Genomic DNA, 20,698 nt, shown 5'->3' with positions numbered 1-20,698 from the left:
TAGTACTTATCCCATGGCATTTTGTGAGGTTCAAATGATGTAAAAGATATGAAGTGTTTAGAAGATATGCTTGGTATTTATGAAAGGATTAGTAACTGTTAGCTAACTTCACTGTCCTCATCAATATTATAAGGCTGTTATACTTTTACTTATTTGTATGCTAGTCTTCAGGAGTTTTAATACATTTTGATGTTATTAAACAACTTCCTTTGGGAAGGGAGGAAAATTTTCCCTTAGAGAAACAAGAATTGAAATCTGATTTAAAAAAAAAAAAAGAAAAACTGACAATAAACACTAAATCTCTCAGTGATGCCAGACACAGAGCAAAGTCCTATATTCCCTCTTTCCATCTGGAGGCCAAGTAAGGCTTAGTGTGGTATTGCTCCACGCTGGAAAGAAAAAAAAAAAAAACATGCTCAGTTCATGTTGATTAAAGCCATGAGTTTGTGGGTAAATACCAAGTTTAATCCCAGCTTCCTCTGACCTCACATCTCACAGCCAGTCCGGACATCTGATTCTGTGCATTTGGCTTTGGTCTATGGTGCTTTGAGGGCCTCAGCAGCTTTTCAAAACATGGCCTATTTAATCTAATCATCTATGGGAGCAGAGTCACACGAAGATCAGCACAACCAGAGAACAGCCTCCAACCGCAGCAAAACACAGGCAGTCCTGCTGTTGTGTCTCGACCACTTCCTAAGTCACAACTGAATATAGGGTGTTGGCTTGTTTAAGTCTCCGGACTTTAGCCTAGGAAGCACACTGCAGTCTTTCATTCTGCAGAAATTCACTTAGCACATTTTATAATTAACTACAATAAAGCAAAGCTTTGGCGTGTTTGCAAATTATGGATTTCATTAATCTAAATAAAATGATTGTTCCCCCTAGAGTATGGAAAGCTGGCCCTACATCAATAAAATTATGTTTCTCATAACCATGTGGGCAGCAGGTGAAATCTTTATTATTACAAGTTGATAATAAAAAATTGACAAGTTAAAAATACAAACATAAAATGTAAACTCAAATTAACTGAAATGTCTGAAGTTCACATTTGGGTTGTAAATGTCTGTAAATACATTCCTGCCTCCAACTCAAGGCACATGAATGGGGACTGTATTTTCTGAGTGTTTGAAATTCCCTAACAATATAATCAAAGTTTGCATGCATCTATTAAAGCAAGGAGGAAAGCAATTCAACATCTATTAACATCGTCTTCCAGCAGCCTACATTGTCATCACTTGACTATATACTTCCAAAAATCTCACTTTTGTAAAGAATTAGTAGAAAAAGAGAAGTGTTATGCTTATCATGTAGTACATGAAAAGAGTAATTTCTCAGAACTCTCTGTTTAACCCATGCCCTTAAGACTTTGAGTAATTTAATCCTGTATCTGGAAATGGTGTCACATAGAGACTTCAGTTTTGCCTCTACTTATCTTACACATCAGTTCTCCATGTAGGAGATTTTTAGGTGCAGGAAGCAAAAGGAAAAAACAAATTTTGATTCAATTTATGTGGAAAAATGTATTCAACTTTGAGTTTTAAACCATAGTGCGTAAAAAGAGAAAGCACTTGGGTACTCCCATGAAAACTTGCACATCAACTAATGAAAATGCTATTCTTAATCAAATATATCCTTTAACTGTTTCCAGAAGAAATAAAGTAGAAAAAAAATGAGATGGGCCTGAGAATTTTCTCCCAGCTTATGTTTTGAGCACAGCAACACATTTACACGGCATGAAGGAAATGCATACTGTAGAACATGGTTTAAGGAAATTCAGAACACTCTGGAAACAGGTTCCAAAACATTGTTTTTGTCACTTTACATGGCCTGTACATGTAAATTCCACATATGAAAGTAACAAATATCTAATGGAAGGGAAGACGGAAGATTGCATAAAAAAAAAAAAAGTCAAGTAGAATTAGAATCTAGAGTGTGGTTAGCTTGGGCTGATAGCTTCATAAAACAACCCAAAAATAAAACACTGGAAACAGAGTAGTGAGCTACGTTACCCAAGATCTAACTGGTTGAAGAGAGAAGACTCGGGTGATATTTGTAACACATGTTCATAATATTTAGGCAAAAAGCAAAACCAAATAGTAAAGCAGTGAGAAAAAAATGAATGAAAATCAAATTGCTTTACATAAGGGGAACTGATTGCTCACCCTCCCACATCTTGACTTTAAATATTGCAGCTTAGACCATATAGAATGTAAAAAGAGAAATCAAGCAAGTAGTGCTTGATTGATGGAGAATGAGTTACACAGAATTTAAAAGAAGGAAACAGATATGGTTCAACCAAAAAATTAAAGTCAACATATGAGCATTTGATTTTGCATGTACTTCAAAAATTTCATAAAAATTAAAGTCTAAATGTATTTTTATGTAAAAAAATTTTGAAATATTTGCATAATATTTTTATAATATGTATTTTTCATGAATTTTTAAAGATTCCTCATGGGAGCATGCATTACTTCCACACTGTTCTCTTGTACATCTGTGTCCAATACCCTTGTCCTTTTAAGAAAGGTTCCTCTTGTACACTTGGATACTCATAGCTTTAATGTCACATTTGTTCTCACCAGCATCTGGCTTGCCATGTCTCAGATTGCTGCAACTTTACAGCAAAGACCCTTGGTTTAGCAATTCAGGAGTGCTGAGAAGTTTTGCTGGAGGTTCCTTCCTTGCAATCTAGCTGGTTTGAAAGTCATAGCAGCTCTGAAGAAGCTGTGTTCATTGCCACAGGATTATACATGAGAAACTTCCAAACACTCTCAATGTGAGAGACCAGAGGAGAGGACAGAAAGAAACAACCCTTCTTGGAAGGAATGTGCAATCGCATCTTTTGGAGATTGGGATTTTGCACTCAAAACCCTGTGCATGGATGGTGCTAAAATTCAACACTTGTTTATTCCCCATCGTTTCCCTCCTGGTCTGGAACTCACCAGCCTTTGCCTTCCCAGATATGTAGCACCACTCTGTTGGGATTCCATGCACTCTGAATAATGGTGATCAATGACCAGCACACTATTTAAATTTCTTCTGCTTAACTACAGTCCTTTGGACTATTTGGACTAAATCCTCTTACTTTCTGCTGTAGAATCAGAATGTTGCCTTGTCCACCTCATCTGTTTCTTTCACTCATGCACATACCCAGAAGTGTAGCAAATATTGATTATTGTTTTATATCAGGCTATATTTGTATCAGTATTTTAATAGGTGGGGTGAGGGACACATGCAGATATAATCCCTAACCTGCAGTTCAAGTGACATATGCTTTTAAAAGGACACCAGCTCTTCCAATGCACGCATGAGAGAGTCACGCCTCGTTATTAGGACACCACATAGGGAAGAAAGGGATTCAAAGTATCTGACTTTGGGATAACAAAGAGGCCACAGGGACAGGTCTGGGACTCCATCTTGGATCTTGGTTCTCAAAGGCAAAGATGCCCAGTTACCAAAGTATTGAATTGAATTATTATCAATAATGCTTATATTACTGATGTTATTCAAATTTTATTTTCTTGCTTAGATTTTAAGAAGGGTGTTAATCAGGAATATTAATGTCATAATTAATACTTAAGAATTGAAACTTATCTATGGGGTTTTACCTTGGATGAGAAATTATTTTTAACCCCTCAAAGAAAATACACAGTTAAAAATTGTCTGCTTATAAGGAATTTGAAAAAAAGTTTGAATTGCCATTTAAAAGTTAGTTTCAAATTTAAATAAGACTAAAATTATCTTATAAACCAAGTATAATAATTATCAAAGCATGCTTTGACTCCAAAAGATGATGCTGAGGTGATAAATAGATTTAAAAAGGAAGTGAACTATTTAAACAGCAAAAGAGAAGTACACGGCCATGTAAATAACACAGAGTAACTATACCCTACCCAATGTTGTGTAGATCCTTAACACAACTCCATGAACTAGGACCTGTTATCCCTATAGGGAAGATATGAAAACTGAAGCTTAGAGAGTTTAAATAATCAGACCCACGAGACACAGCTAGAAAGTACCTTTGTAAGAATTAGGCTCAGATGTGTCTAGTTCTAACCATATAGTCCTACGTACTAAGCCAATTTCTCACATACCTGGCAGCCTAGGTCAATGATAAGGAAGCATACATTCCTTCTTCTCTGGATAGTTTTATTAGCACTAAATTTATGGCTGTAGCATTTATGTGTTTCTTCTAAGAAATAAATTTGGTAAGTGACATTTAAAGCACCGGGATTGATTTCATCTGTCTCACTGCATAAGATCTAAACAAGAACATGTATCATAAGTGAAAGATTACCTTTACTAGGAACTTAGAATTATTACTCACAGTGGAGTACAACATGTTAACTTTCTCTACAAACACATTCACCTTGGATGAGTCAACACCACCTTGACCAACGTCTAAAAGCGACATGACAAATTTTGTCTAGGAGCTATTTAGCAATCCTTAAAAAGGAAGAAGACAGTAGCAGTAGCAAATGTCTCTTCCACTTCTAAATGACACTGACAGAAGGAAACATCTACTGTGCTGCTGACTTTGCCTTCCCTCTCCCATATTAGTTAACCCTAAAAGTGCAAATATAAACAAATTTAATCCCCAGCGGTACATACGAACCGGGAGAAATCTGGAATTAATTGCCAAGTATTTTGGTTCCTGTTGCAGCTGTTCCAAGTGTTTGATTTGGCGAGGGAAGAGAAAAGGCGCTGCATACCAATTTCGTGAGCCACGGTGAAAGCTGCATGGAGGCCATCATCTTCAATCACGGCACAGCTGCGCTCTGGAGAACATATGGTCCCAACGTCTGCCATTCCCAGGGTGTCACATGAATGATGCCCACATAAATCCTGTCCCAGAGAAAGAAAGAAATCATTAAAATCAATTTACATCCAGAAGGAGGCACCATGGAAAGCTGCTTGCTCACCCCAAATGGCAAGACGGGAGTATGTTTATGGTATCACCTGTTCAGCTTTGGAAATGTTCCAAAGACAAACTCAAGGCAGCTACTCTTTTCTGATACTCTGGGACCAAAAACACAGAAGGATAACGAAACTCAATTGTGCTGAAAAGATGTTTTAGGACTGCTGCTTGTCCGTTACAATAGCAGCCATGGCCTTAAAAAGCTGTAATGTATACATGTATGTCAAGGATCACATATGGTCATATTTAGGAAACTCCTCACATTCTGGTCCAAATTCATGCTAAATTCATCAGAAGCCAGACCTAGAAATTTGTTTCAATCACAGATGCAGACTACAACCACACACTTGCAACAGAATATGGATGTATCAGCTTTATCGACAGAAAACTACATTTTAGCCCAGAAGTGTAATTCTTTGAGAGATCATTTCTTAATTTCCAAATCAAGTTGCAATTTCATAGGTTTCCATATTATAAATGTGTGCAGTCTTACCGATAGCATTTACTATAGTGTTTCCAAGCTCATCAATCCTCAGAAATTATATGTAGTGTATTATGGGTGTGTAAGTGAGTGTATGCATTTTTCTGATGTGAAGTTGTATAGCACATCCCACCAACCAAAAACATCATCAATTTTGATGAAAGATACATCACCAATCCTTAAAATATGAAGCATAAAGAAAAAAAAAAAAACATGAGTCACAAATTTTGACATGATGGATTTGTAATAAGCTTTCTCTTTAAATGCTATTAGGATATTAATAAATGTTAGAATTTCTCTTTTGCTTTATATTATTTTCAATGAAAACCACTTGACAGTGTGTCCATTTATAACCAAAAAAGCAATACTCCTAATGGTCCGTAAGTCAATAACTGCAGAAGGAAAAAATTTAGAAAGACATTAATTACTATGAGAGAAGACTGACAGTTGAATTAATAAGTACTGTTTCCTTTACAATTATCTTTGTATTTCCAATGACTACAATGTCTAGCTTATGATAGCAACTCAACAATTACATGACTAAGTTAGTTCAATTTGTCACTATCTTTTTTTTTTTTTTTTTTTTAATTTTTTTTTTTTTTTTTTTTTTTTTTGACAGGCAGAGTGGACAGTGAGAGAGAGAGACAGAGAGAAAGGTCTTCCTTGGCCGTTGGTTCACCCTCCAATGGCCGCCGCGGTTGGCGCGCTGCGGCCGGCGCACCGCGCTGATCCGATGGCAGGAGCCAGGTGCTTCTCCTGGTCTCCCATAGGGTGCAGGACCCAAGCACTTGGGCCGTCCTCCACTGCACTCCCTGGCCACAACAGAGAGCTGGCCTGGAAGAGGGGCATCCGGGACAGGACCGGTGCCCCGACCGGGACTAGAACCCGGTGTGCCGGCGCCGCAAGGCGGAGGATTAGCCTAGTGAGCCGCGGCGCCGGCCATTGTCACTATCTTGACAAGTGCAAGACAGAGCTACTACATAAACAGCGCCACACTTAATGCCAATAACTCTTCAGCTCCTTCCCTAGTTTGCTACATAAAAATTCAACTAAGGTGAAGAACTGTGAAAAGATATACCCTATTCTTTTCTCTTTAGTACATTTTCAGGTTCTTATTGTGTTCTGTGTATTATGAGCTCCCAGCTATGATGAATTACAGTGTGGCCACCATGTTATTGTAGCTTCAGACAGTGGAAATCTCAGCCAAGTGGCCTGGTGAATCAAGGCACCAAACCAACAAAAGCCTTCCAAAGTCTCCCTGCATATCCTCGTATGTCATCCTGTGGGATCCCAAATTACAGCTGTTGAGAACAAATTAGTAGTTTTTAAAATTGAAACTGGAACATGCTTTTGCATAATAATCAGCCTTTGAGATAATAATACAGTCCAATACATTTTTAATTCCCCTTCCTTTTCCACTAACATTTTAGTAGTTCTAGGATTAAAACCCGTCATAGCTTAAATGAGTCACTAGACACTATCGGTTATGTCGAAACACATAAATTTTTAAGCCAAGCTTTGTGTTTATCTTCATAATTCAGAGTTAATTATCTTCAAATAATATAATTGAAGAATTAAAATTTCCTTCATACTCCTTACTTCACTAATAAGCTTGGAGGAAGACCTACAGCGAAAGGAAATGGCCCTCATGCTCGAATAGAATTTAAACTGGAATCACAACATCTTTCTGTTTACTGTTAATCAACTGCTCATTAGAGGCCTTCAAACCTCCTTGTTATCCTTTAGTTGTATTAAATGCTTTTGGCCCTTCGCCATGAAAATGTGTGCAAGTGACAAAATTATGAACAGAAGCACTTTTTTTTTAAACACATTGACAAAACCCTTTGACCATACAGGCACACTCCATATTTCTATAGCTATAATTATGTAAACTGGCAACCTTTCTATTTCACTCACATGAATTCAAAGCTTAGCTGTGTAGTCCCACTTTCAAGATTTACAGTGAGCCTCTAAATTTATTTGTGAACCAATTTCTATCTTAATGCATCAAAACTATCTGTGTATCAGCTTATTAAAATTACAACATGTTACACTCATCTCTATTTTTTTTTGGTGATAATGTGTAACAGCATTTATAGGTAAAGCTTTATTTGAAGTGTATAAGATTTTCAGAAAACATTTTAATTCAGGTGTAAGAATACTTTGGGCCAATACTGGACACATGACAAATGAGAGACTGATAGAGATAGAGATATAGATAGAGATAAAGATAGATAGATAGATAGATAGAGAGAGAGAGAGAAATTTGTAGGTAGGAGATATTGATTACATGTGGATCCCATACAGTATCTACATAAGACTTGAATCAATTAAAAGTGGTACTGACAAGAATTTCTTACTTGTGTAATGCGGATCTGAAGGTAACCATCACTGTCATAACTGAAGACGTAATAATTGAAGATGGCTCTTTTTATGCAAGATCAGTATCTTGTCACCATTGTGTGGGGGACATTACAAAGAGATTTAGAAGAGTAAGGGCTGCGAGAGTATGCAGAGATTTAACTGGTGGTCTTGGGGAGTGGTATTGGCCAGGATACAAGACTGCAGACACGACATCTAACAAAGATATGTGAGGGAGCAGACACTGAGCCCAGCAGTTAATTGTCAGTTAAGATGCCCGCCCGCATCTCACATTGAAGTGCCTGGGGTTGATTCACACTTCCCGCTCCTGATTCTAGCTTCCTGATAGTATAGACCTCGGGAGGCAGAAGTGATCATTTAAGTACCTGGGTTCTTGCCATCCACAAGGAAGGTCTGGGTAGTACTCTAGGCTCTTTGATTTGGCCTGGCCCAGCTGGGATCTCAGCTGTTATGCAGGAATTTGGGGGGATGATAGTGCTCACTTTTATGCTCCCTCCTCTCCCTTCCTTCATTCCTCTCTCCTTTCCTCCCCTGCACCCCCTATTTGTCTCTCTCTGTTTGTCTTGCTGCCTCTCAAAAATAAATAGCAAGATATTGAGAAGGTCTACAACATCATTAACGGTTTGATAGGAAGTCATTGACATTGTGACTGCTTCCCAGATGAGACCTTTCAGAAGACTATGAACATGACAAAGCTTGTGATTTAGCATGGAATCCAGAATTATGAGTAGTATCAAAGACCTATTCTTGGGAACAAGGGGAGGAAAGGGAGCCAGCAAAGTAGTCTGCCTTGAGAAGCACATATCCAGAAGATATGATTTCAGAAGCTCCAGTGGTCAGTGCTAGGTGGAGAATGATGTTTAGGGGCCTGCACTGTGGCATCGTGGGTAAAGATGTTGCCTAAGGGGCCTGCATCCCATATGGGCCCACGTTCACGTTCTGGCTGCTCCACTTCTGATGCAGCTCGCTGCTAATGCACCTGGGAAAGCAGCAAGAAGCTTGCCCAAGTACTTAGGTCCCTCTACCCAAGTGGGATATCCCTAAGAGCTCCAGGCCCCTGGCTCCCTACTGGCCCAGCTCTGCCAATTGCGGCCATTTAAGAAGTGAATCAATGGATGAAAGATCTTTCTCTTGATCTCTCCCTCCCTCTCTTTCTCTGTAACTCTGCCTTTCAAATAAATAAATACATCTTTTAAAAAAAAGAATGATGTTCAACATGGGACAAATCACAGGAGATGTAGATTTCTTGCCTTGATTCATGGATTGGTGTCCTTGCAGCCTCTGTATACTGGAGGAAGGAGCTACAAGGAACAGACACTGCTGAAGATAGAAAGCAGATACTATCAGAGCTGCAGAAACTGAAGTTAAAGTTAAGAAAACCTGGTACAGGAGTTAAGTAACAGCAACTTCTGGTTCTACATATACATCCTGGTGAGGGCAAGCAGGGAGTCCAAGGGAAGGGCCTAAAATAGGTTATAACTTGTTGTAAAATGTCTCCCCATCTGTCTGAACGATACTTACTGAAGAGAGATCAGTGATGGAACAAGTGGTCTGGTTCAGTACCTCTTTTAGTCATAGGTATTTTACAGATGCACATATATTCACACTCACCCTCACATGTCTGTTCTGTTCTTGAGGCATCATTTGTCTGGCTTGCTATACAGCAATTCTCAATCATAGGTTGTCTAATGTGAAATGATGCTATAACTAGTACTAAAACAGTATTTTTACACTTTGTGTTTCTGTGTGGATGCAAACTGATGAAATCTTTACTTAGTATATACTGAATCGATCTTCTATATATAAAGATAATTGAAAATGAAAAAAAAAACCTGGTGTTAAATTGGAAATTGCATAGAATATTAATTAATTTTTTAAAAATATCATATAGGATCTCTGTCTTTAATGTGCTGTACACTGTTATTTAATGCTATAACTAGTACTCCGACAGTATTTTTTCACTTTGGGTTGCTATGTGGGGGCAAACTGTTGAAATCTTTACTTAATATATACTAAACTGATCTTCTGTATATAAAGAGAATTGAAAATGAATCTTGATATGAATGGAAGGGGAGAGGGAGCAGGAGGGGGGAGGGTTGCAGGTGGGAGGGAAGTTATTGGGGGGGAAGCCATTGTAATCCATAAGCTGTACTTTGGAAATTTATATTCATTAAATAAAAGTTAAAAAAAAAAGCTCAAAAAAAAATCATAGGGTTCTTGATTTTGGTCTTCAACAGAGAGTACATGAATTAGAACTGTTAAGTGAACTGATACAATGACTCATGTAATGAGAGGGCTTCAAAGAGTTCATTGCTTACTAGGTAAAAAGTATGCATGCATTTCAAATAATTTTTGCACTCAGACTTAATGATCTTTTAAATCAGTTTTCCCATGAATATTTTAGAATATCTTCATATACAACGTTTATCCATGATTCTGGAAACAAACTAGATAATACCTCATGAACATACAGAGCACAGCTATATTAAGGACCAAGGGATGCAGGTTACTTACTCCTCAAACAATGGTTGTGTGCCTACAATCTGCGGATACAGTGATAAGTGCTAGCATTGCAGGAAACAAATAAGTTCTTATCCTGACCCTAAGAAACATCATGATATAGCACATGAAACAGGTATGTTCACAAGGAAATAAATTATGATGTGCTCTTATGAACACATTGTTGACAGAGCATACAGGAGGGACTGATGAATTCTTTTTAAGGGAAATCCAGAAAAGTCTCCAGAGAAGCGACTGGATCTGAAAGTCTGGGAGGAACAGGAACTCTTTTTTATTTTTATAAAATTTATTTATTTTTTGAAAGGAAGTGTTACAGAGAGAGAGAGGCAAAGACAGAGAGAGAAAGAGATATCTTCCATCCTCTGGTTCCCTGCCCAAGATGTCAACAATGGCTGGGGCTATGGCACTGGGCCAGGCCAAAGCCAGCAGCCTGGAACTGCATTCTGGGGTCTAAGTACTATGGTCATCTTCCACTGTTTTTCCAGGTAAAATAGCAGGGAGCTGAACTGTAAGCAGAGCATCTGGGACTCCAACTGGTGCTTACATGGGATGTCAGTGTTGTAGGCAATAGCTTAACCTGCTGTGCCACAATGCCAGCCCCAGAGAAACAGGAATTCTAAGAAGGAAAGTGGAATGGGAAAATCATGGAATAGTAAAAGACAGGCTCTGTTTGGGGAATAGGATTTGTTGGATAGGAGACCAGCTGGAAAGAGAATCTGCTTTCAGAACCCCAAGATAGGACATTTTTATCTGAAAAATATAAGGTGAGAAAAATGGGAAGAAGACATGGAACAAGTTGGAGATGGAGGGGAAGTAGAAGCTTACTACAGTCATTTTGGAGAATGGGAATGGAAGGCCGGCTGCTTTTTAATGCTAACTCTACTAATAAGAATCATTGCATATACCACTTACAGGCATTGAGACAATGTCTTGTCATCATTAACATAAGGATTATGCACTAGGTCTAGGGCTCCTTCTAGCTGATCATATGCTGGTATTAATAAAAACAGTCACTTTGGAGATCAAAAAGAATTGATGCTTGGGACAATAAAAGCCCCAGATTATCAGCTTGGACACACTAAATTCCAATTTATACCCAAATAAGTGGAATATCTATATTCCATTGGAGTTCCAATCTATATCTAAATACTGCAATTCCTGAACTTACATCATCATGGTATTAGTAAATCATCCTATAGGTTATTCTTGACATTCATCTTATGTTTTATAGTCACAATATACACTGAGGCAAACACATTCTTTTGTGTAACAAAGAACAGCAGCATCTTAATTTCTAGGGTGTGCTTATCATTTAGAAGTATTATAACCATAAAAAATGCACTGCAGGGGCCAGTGCTGTGGATTGGCAGGCAAAGCTGCTGCCTGCAGTGCTGGCATCCCATATGGGCACCAGTTTGAGTCCTGGCTGCTCCACCTCTGATGCAGCTCTCTGCTATGGCCTGGGAAAGCATAGAAGATGGCCCAAGTGCTTGGGCCCCTGCACCCACATGGGAGACTCGGAGGAAGCTTCTGGCTCCTGGCTTCAGATTGGCGCAGCTCCGACCATTGTGGCCAATTGGGGAGTGAACCAGCGGATGGAAGACATCTCTTTCCCTCTGCTTCTCCATCTCTCTCTGTGTAATTCTTTCAAGTAAATATAAGTAAATAAATAAATAAAAATGCACTGCAAAAGTGCATTCCAGAAAACAAGACAAAGCCATTGCTGCATAAGAACCCTGATGACATTGTTAGTATGTTTCTCTCATGCATTTGCTACATCTCATAGGTCACTGTACATGCATCAGTGTAGTTGTCTGCTATTTCTCATTCCTTCCATTAATCCTTCCTGCCTGGACTTCTTCCTGGGTCCTTTGCCTCCTGTAACTTCCCTATCTATATGTTGTGGTCAGTTACCTTCTTCCAGCACAGATCTTGTAATATTCCTTCACTCCTCCACATGCACCTCTTCCTGCCTGCACCTTACTTTCTTGCTCTGTCCTGTCCGCTATTTCCTGCATATGTTATGAATATTTTGACCCCTAAATCATACACCAAAATATTCCTTCTGCTAGTAAGGATTACTTCACACCAATCTCTTTTCAACATTTCTTGACTCAATCCAAGATTCTTAATTTCTAATGCAACTGCTTTCATTTGGACTACATCCAGCCTCCTTTTGACAATTACTGAAATATTCTGCAAAGGCTCTCCAGAATCCAGCCCATCTACTTAGAACAGAAGGCTCATTTCAGAACACATCTTTGGTCATTGCTGTTTTCTTACTAATGTTCTTTCCATTTATTCCAAATGCATGTAATTTGCAATAGAAACTTCCTAGCATGGTGCCACTACTAAAATATGTCCTCCCCAAATTCATAAATTCAAGCCTTAACCCCTTATGTGACTACATTTGGAAACAGTGTCTATAAAGAGTTAAGGAAGGTTAAATGAAGTCAGAAGGGTGAGGCCCTGAATAGATATGATTAATGCCCTTTTAAGAGGTGATAATCAGACTTCTCTCTCTCTCTCTCTCTCTCTCTCTGCCCTTCCACATCCCTTCCCCTACCCCAGGCACATACCACACAGGAGGAAAAGGTCTTTTGAACTATCGAGAAGGTGGCTGTATACAAGCCAGGAGAAAGAGCCTTCACAAGAAACTGAATTGCTTGGAATCTTGGTCTTGGGTTTTCCAGTCCCTGGATTGGTGAGAAATAATTTCTGTTGTCCAAGTCACCCATTCTACGGTACTTTCTTATGGTGGTCTAACAGGCTAATAGACATGATGTATAATGTCTTCTACATTCTGGTTATAACTGACTTCAATTAATCTATCATAAAACTATCATGCTGTACAACAAATATCCATTTCCTTGTCTGCTTTCTAGAAAAGAGACTCTAAAAAAATCTCTGGATCCCTCTCCACCTATGAGGAACACTGGATGTTTGAGTAAGTTAATTATAACATTTTTAGTATAGGGAACAACTAGACAGGACTACCTTGGCTTTCTGCCATTTGTCAACTATTAGTGTTAGAAGAGTATCTCTATCTTCACATGAACATTTTAATCTACCAAAAGGAAATAATGATGTGATGACTGCAGATTGTTGAAAGGATTAACTATAAACTGATTTATGGCCATGGATAGCAGAGAAGAAATGATCAATAGCTAGGTGAACCCAAATCAAACCTATCAACCCTTCAAGTCCCATCTTTTATTTTCAATGAGACCAGTATAAAGATCCATAGGCAGAATCCCTTTTTTCTCCCATTTCACACTTTTTTTTTTACACAGCTCAGAGCATTTATTGGTTTTCCTAACCTTACAGTGATTTACACATGAATTTTCTTCCTCTCTGCAGTGCCAAGCCCAGTGGGCAGGGAGCAGATATTTTACATTTTGCTACCATCAGCTGCTGAAATGAGTGTCTCACACATGGGAGGTGCATGTCCTAAATGTGAGAAATACAACACAATAGATACCCATGTATGTTGGTGAGCTGCCTGCAATAGACTTCTGATTTTTCAGAATATTCTTTGTAATTTACTTAAAAAATATCAACTAGAGCTGCTCATTCTGCCATGAGTCTCCCTGTTATGACTTATTTAGCATTTTATTGATTAAGATTAACCTATGGGCTATGATTCCTTGTTAAAGGTTAACCCTTGGCTTTCAATGAGATTTGAACTCAAATATGTGATTGAAGAGGTGACGCCACTCAGCAAGCCAATAAGATAAAGTATTTTCTTTGCCCTTGTCCAAGCCTCTGTTCTCCTTCTAGCACCCCCTATTGCTAACAAGGGACCAGATGGTAATGGAGAAATGCTGTGTGGAGTTGCAACCCCAGAATCATCAGGCAGAACGCGAAAGAGAGATTTCAACTGAGAGATAGCAGCCTATTAATGTGCATGTTGGTATTTAATGAAAGTGAATGAGCCTTTTATATTACACAGTCCTTAGCTAGTTCCAGTTCAATCCATTGCCTTTAATCCATGAACAAGTAAGACTTTGATCATTGCTGTGCAGTGGCAGGAAATTAAGCAATTTCCAATTTCATTATCAAGCAGGTAGGCCTTGTTTCTCAAAAAAAGTGAACAGTCTACACAATGAACTTCAGGGTTTGTCTTTAAATAAATTACTTTACAACAAAAGAGGAAGTCGGCTACAAAGAAAGTATTCTGGAAAGCAAAATTAACTCCTGGGCAGATCAGATTTCTACTGTTTGGTGGCAGAAGTCATGTGAATTCCAGCATAAGTGCTATTCCACAATGAAAAGGGCATCTACGCCAGAAAGTTGACTGATGCTAAGTTTCTCTAATGAGAACAGTGCCAAAGTGCTGGGGTGCAGTCCTGACAGTGCAATGTGCTAGTTTGATAGATGAATTATTAACACTACTCTGCTGACTTCCAGACATAACGTTCAAGGTGGCCGCAGCTAGTAAACAGGAGTGGAAAACATATCCTCACACATTTGCTTCATGCCTGAAAAACAAGCAATTTAGGAGAAGACATCTGGACACAAAATTGGAACAGGACTCAGAGCCCATCAAAACATGCATTTGATGGCTTGGCGTCTGGTTGCTAAGCAACGTGCTTCTTACTTTCAAAACAGAGTTGTAAAAGTAAAATCCTGGGCCAGCTCTGGGTATTTCTCATTGAAAAAGAAATAGCCAGGGCTGGCTGGCACTGTGGTGTAGCTGGTAAAAGCCTCCACCTGCAGTGCCGCCATCCCATGTGGGCACTAGTTCTAGTCCTGGCTGCTCAGCTTCCAATCCAGCTCCCTGCTAATATGCCTTGAAAGCAGTGGAAGATGGCCCAAGTCCTTGAACCCCTGTATCCACATGAGAGACCAGAAGAAGCTCCTGGTTCCTGGCTTCGGATCAGCCCAGCTCTGGCCTTTGCGGTCATTTGGGGAGTGAATCAGGGGACAGCAGACAGACCTCTCTCTCTGCCTCTGCTTCTCTGTAACTCTTTCAAATAGATAAACAAACAAACAAACAAACAAAAAGAAACAGCCATGAAAATTCTGTGTTAGACCTCAAGATATCTGATTTCCATGAGATAGAATAGCTCAGATCACCTTTCCTATAGACTTTCACTTTTCAAAGTGTTAGGCAGAAATTAACTTCACATTTTGAAACAGTCTCAAATGAATGCTACATACAAGTCTTAGAGTATTTTTCTCATTCCCAAATTAATAGCACTCTTTTAAATTATATCCCCACATTTTTCTAATATTCAGTTCTCATGAAGTGAGATGTCAATACTAGAGGACCAACCAGCCAATAAACAAGATTTGCTTTGCTAAAAGTGTGCTTCTGCTTGGCAAGCAGGCTATGCAGGGCCCATGTGAAATATTTTCCATGTGTAGACTAGTTTGAGAAGCATATGTTATTATAATACTTACTATAATTTTTTTTTTTGACAGGCAGAGTGGACAGTGAGAGAGAGACAGAGAGAAAGGTCTTCCTTTTGCCGTTGGTTCACCCTCCAATGGCCACCGCGGTTGGCGCACTGCCGCCGGCGCACCGCGCTGATCCGATGGCAGGAGCCAGGTGTTTATCCTGGTCTCCCATGGGGTGCAGGGCCCAAGGACTTGGGCCATCCTCCACTGCACTCCCTGGCCACAGCAGAGAGCTGGCCTGGAAGAGGGGCAACCGGGACAGAATCCGGTGCCCCGACCGGGACTAGAACCCGGTGTGCCGGCACCGCAAGGCGGAGGATTAGCCTATTGAGCCACGGCGCCGGCTAATACTTACTATAATTAATACAGACTGCTCATTTGTTTCTCCTTTGCTTTTTTCTATTTAAAGTGTACCAAGTTTGGGGGCTGGACATTGTGGCATAGCTGATAAAGCCACCGCCTACAATGCCGGCATCCCATATGGGCACAAGTCTAAGTCCTGGATTCTCCACTCTAGGTCCCACTAATGCACCTGAGAAAAGCAGCAGAAGATGACTCAAGTGCCTAGACCCCTCTACCCACATGGGAGACCCAGAAGAAGCTCCTGGCTCCTGGCTTCGATCTGGCACAGCCCTGCCATTGTGGTCATTGGGGAGTGAACCAGCAGATGGAAATATCTCTCTGCCTCTCTGTGCAACTCTGCCTTTCAAATAAATCAACAAACCTTTAAAAAAAAAAGTACTAAGTTTCAGACTTTGCAAAGTAGAAATTGGTAGCTCCCCAAACAGAAAAGAAATTCAGAAAAAGCAAAGGGTCACTGACTAGTTTCCTTTTTTTTTAACAATTTGGAAGATTACTGGGGCAAGAGGTAAGAAGTGATGGTCCTTTTGTTCATTTTCATTTGTGTTAAAAGTATGGAATGCACATTTGTATTCCAAAATGAAAGCGAGCTCTTAAAATTACCTACTCTTGGGGAGAGTGTGCCTAGAAAAGCATTTCTTCCTCTTTCTTTAGAGAGTCTCCTTCCATAAATTCTCCAAAGCCTCTTTCTTGGCAGCCTCTTGGGATGCAGCAAAGCAAGGAAACCCAGACATGGAAAGTTGCTTACAAAAAATGTTAAAAACGACTTGGAAACCAAATAAAAACCGGATAGTTTTACAGGAGAGCTTACTTCACTTCATACGGAAGGCTACAAAACGAATGCTCTACCGTTTCAAAGACCAATGTTGCACAGAGGAATTAAAGGATGGCTTCCAGAGGCTCGCTCAGCGAGGAGATTTTCCATTGTGCACAGCACTGTGTGCTGCCTGGACCTCCCTACACTGTTGCCCTGCAGTGCCTTTGTTTACATGTGGTTTACATTCATGTCTACCCCCGTGAACCACAAGTGTTTCTCTACTCCAAATTTATCAACACTTTCCCTTCATACCAGAGGTGCCTTAGTAAAAATAGCAGAATTAGGTAGTGAAGCTGTGTAATCCTGAAGTTTCCTTCAATTCATCATCTAATTTCCTATCCCTGTTCTCTTTGCTCCATTTCATACCATGATTTTACATAATCCCTTCAGGAATCCTTCATCTCATCTGGATGGGGTTCAAACACGTCAAGAATGAGCTTTAAAAGTCCCTTCTTACCAGGCATCTGAGAGGCACAACTTAAAAGTGCCAAATCAGAGGAGAGTTGTGAAAACTGAGGCAAACCAGGCCCCAGGCTTTTTGTCTAAATGTCACACCACCCCGGTGGACAAATGACTGTGTCGACAGACACGGCGTTTCTGCCTGCGTCTCTGGTCTTACAGAGATCTGTTTCTTTCCTTTCCTGTTACCATCTTGCTCCCTTAGAAGGGGGAAACCCTGGGAAAACATTCCTTTCCCCTGGCTTCTTGACTCTGCCCAGATCTGCACTGGGACTTACGCTCCTCCAAAACCAACGTCATGCCAACACGAGGGTACCCTTCCTCTGGCTTCGGAGTTGGTGCGCGCAGTGCTGCGGGAGCGCTGGCCTGCTAGGAGGGAGTCAGGAGGCTCACCGGCTTGTCCTCCTCACCGATTGGGTAGATCCTCCTTACCCTCCCACATTCTTTCCTTCTCAGGATTCCAAGGTGGACCTATGAGAATTCCATTAGGAAGCGTGATTGGACAAGGAGTCCTTTGGAAAGTCTGCCCTCTACTTGCGTTGCAGAAAAGGTTCAAGAAGAGAGGGACATTGAGGAAGGAAGGGCATCAGATGAAAGTGACCACCAGGGCTGAATCACCGAGCCCTTCTGTTAGGTTGGACAAAGTGATACTTCAGGTCTCACTGGAAAGGTTTCACAGGCAATGTTGCATCTCCCTCTTCCCACTGAACTCCCCACAGGTTCCGGCTTATGCACCTGCGCCACCACTCCTCAGACTGGGTGATGCCCAGCATGACTGCTGACTGATTGCCTAGGTAGGTCTCCTCGTCCTCATTTGAGCCAGGCACTGCTGCTGGGGCTAGTGTGAACACAGGAGCAGAGTAGGAGCATGGCGGGGTGTCCTGCAGGAGCGGTTAGTCATGCAAATCCACAGCGGAGGTGGGGCGGTTGGTGGGAGAAGCAAAGCCACCAGCAAGAGGGTCACCTACCTCCTCCTCGCCGTCTGGGAGCACCCACCCCTGCCGGACCTACCTCCCGAGTAAACAGGATGGCCGCGTCATAGTGCTCCTCATGGTCGTCTCCCAGCTGGTTGTGCTGGTGCTGCCACTTGCAGAAGTTCTTGAGCGTGGTGGCCGCGTTCTTGCTCACCTCCAGGCTCTTGTCCTTGTCGCCCAGCACCACCACCTTCACCACGGCCAGGCGGATGTGGTTCTCAATGCTGGCGTGGCTGTACAGCCGGTTGGCGATGGAGGCCAGGGTCATTAGGTAGTGGTGCAGGCCACGGCCGTACATCCGTGCCATGGTCGAGTCAGCCACCAGGAGCAGCTCCACCTGGCGGGACCGGGAGATGGAGCGGCGCCGCCGCCGCCACCACGTCTGTGGTCCCGGTTCGTCGGCGGCCGGCGGGAGAGCCGACAGGTCCGTGAGCTGCGGTGCCAGCGCTGCGCGTCGGGCAGGGCTGAGGTGCGCCGGGGGGCGCTCGCGGGGCCCCGGCGGAGAAGCCGGAGTCTCGCAACTGGCGCGCGGCGGCAAGGCCTCGAAGCTGAAACCCTCGCGGGTGTAGACGTGCAAGATCCGCGCGGACTCATCCCCGTACACGCGCTCAGCCTCCGCCTCGGTCCAGGGCCCGCGCAGCAGGGGCTTCAGGGTGTAGCGCGCGTGCTTGACCGCGAAGAAACCCTCCAGACCACCGCAGAGGTCAAAGACGGCCAGGGAGCGGGAGCTGCCGTCCACGGTGCCCCTGTAGAAGCAGTGGTCCCGGTGGCGCCGCGGTGCGCTCAGCCCGCCTCCTGCGGGCACGAGGCCAGCAGCGCCCACCGAACCATCCCGCTCCAGGTCCAGGAGGAATCTCCGGCCGCCCGCGTAGACGAGGTAGCCCACCTTGCCGCCGCCCGAGTAGAGCTGGTCGATGTTCTGCACGAGCCCGCTGCTCCGGCGCTGCGGCGCCAGCGGCTGCGGATGGCGGGGAGGCTCGGTCCGCTCCTGCGCCTCCTCCCCCTGCCGCTGGCGGGGCTGGGCGGCCGCTGCAGCAGCCCGAGGCTGCCCGGCTTTATCCTGGGCAGGTGCCGCGGCGGTGCCGGCTGCGGCCAGGGACAAGCGGAACGCGCACAGCAGCAAGGACGCCCACCAGAGCAGCATAGTGCGCTGCCCGCGGGGAGGGGCTGCGTGACCGGGACCTTATGGGTATTTGTTATTCGCTAGGGAAGTTACCGGGGCGGAGAGTGGGGGCACACACACACACACACACTTGCTCCCAAGGTTGACTCAAGTGTCGGAGGGTGGGGGGGACCTGCAGCAGCGCCTGCCTGTCCGGACCGCGGTGCCAGCGTGCGAACTTTTCTTTGTTGGTTTGGAAAAATGTTTGGATTGCAGCTCCGGAAGAAAAAAAAAAAAAATGGGGGGGGGGGTAAAAAAAAAAGAGAGAGAGAGAAAAGAGTCAGGTGATGGAGATTCAGCAAATACGTGGAAAGGAGAGGAAACAAGCAAACAAACAAAAAGTCCAATGCTGCCAGGATCCTTGCACCAGGAAAAGTAAGGAGGGTACCGCGCACCGGGCCGGCAACTGGTGCGCGCCGCCTCGCCGCCGCCCCCTGGCCGCTCGGGCCCCGCCGGCTGCAGAGGTTCCGAGCTCCGTGGCCCACTTGCTTTCTTATTTTGTGGGTTTCCTTGGCTCTGCTGGAACCAGGAGGAAGGGGAGAAAGAGAGGAGGAAAAGCCATAAAAATTAAGACAAAATCGCAGGGGGCGGCGTGCGGCGAGCCGGTGCGGGCGGCGCGTCGGGGTCCCCTGGTCTGCGGTGCCTTCCTGCCCGCGGTCATCCCCAGTCGGCTGCTGCGAGCGCGGCGAGCAGCGCGAGCGCTGTGAAGATGCGAGGAGGTGGAACAATGAATTTATAGCGGCATGCCATCCTGCAATGGCAATTTCAACAATTCGTCACTGCACGCTGCCTCTTAAAGGGAGAGCTTCCCCCACCGCTCCCACCCTTCCCGCTCCGCGCTTAATCGGATGGGGGAGGGCAGGGGCGGAGGGGGAGGCTGATCGAGGAAAGGGAGACCAGGAAGGAGGAAGGGACCGGGACCCGGCTAGCGAGAGGGAGGGAGCGAGAGCGAGGGGGAAAAAGTATTGGGGCAAGAAAAACAGAAGATTTCCTTGGCCTCATTTAAAGCCACAGCGGCCCCGGGTCTGTCTGATATTTCACAACCAATCGGAGTTGGCTAACCCCGCTTACCTCATCTCCCGAAGGAGTGTTTTGGTGTGTTTTTAAAGTTATTGGGACATTTCAAGTCTCTCCCTGCCTGCTTTTCTGGCCCTCGGTGGGAAGTTCCCGCTGTAAGTGTTTCCCCTTGGCGCGCCCGTGCGCCCCGGCCCCTGCAGACCCG

General features: G+C 43.1%; 1 protein-coding gene across 1 annotated transcript in view; it reads right to left on the bottom strand.

Annotated features, from left to right (window-relative positions):
• The window catches only part of ADAMTS5 (ADAM metallopeptidase with thrombospondin type 1 motif 5), a 53,911-nt gene extending 33,456 nt beyond the window's left edge, over positions 1 to 20,455 (bottom strand). The window contains exons 1-2 of the mRNA XM_062206374.1: positions 18,352 to 20,455; positions 4,713 to 4,845 (exon numbers count right to left, since the gene is read on the bottom strand). Of these exons, the coding sequence (XP_062062358.1) occupies positions 4,713 to 4,845; positions 18,352 to 19,458 (1,240 nt within the window). The 5' untranslated portion in view covers positions 19,459 to 20,455. The remainder of the gene's footprint in view (positions 1 to 4,712; positions 4,846 to 18,351) is intronic.
• Between the last annotated feature and the right edge of the window lie 243 nt (positions 20,456 to 20,698).

The sequence above is a fragment of the Lepus europaeus genome, chromosome 2 (assembly GCF_033115175.1).
Source record: "Lepus europaeus isolate LE1 chromosome 2, mLepTim1.pri, whole genome shotgun sequence".
NCBI classification, from domain to species: Eukaryota; Metazoa; Chordata; class Mammalia; order Lagomorpha; family Leporidae; genus Lepus; species Lepus europaeus.
This window is presented reverse-complemented; position numbering and strand designations above follow the sequence as displayed.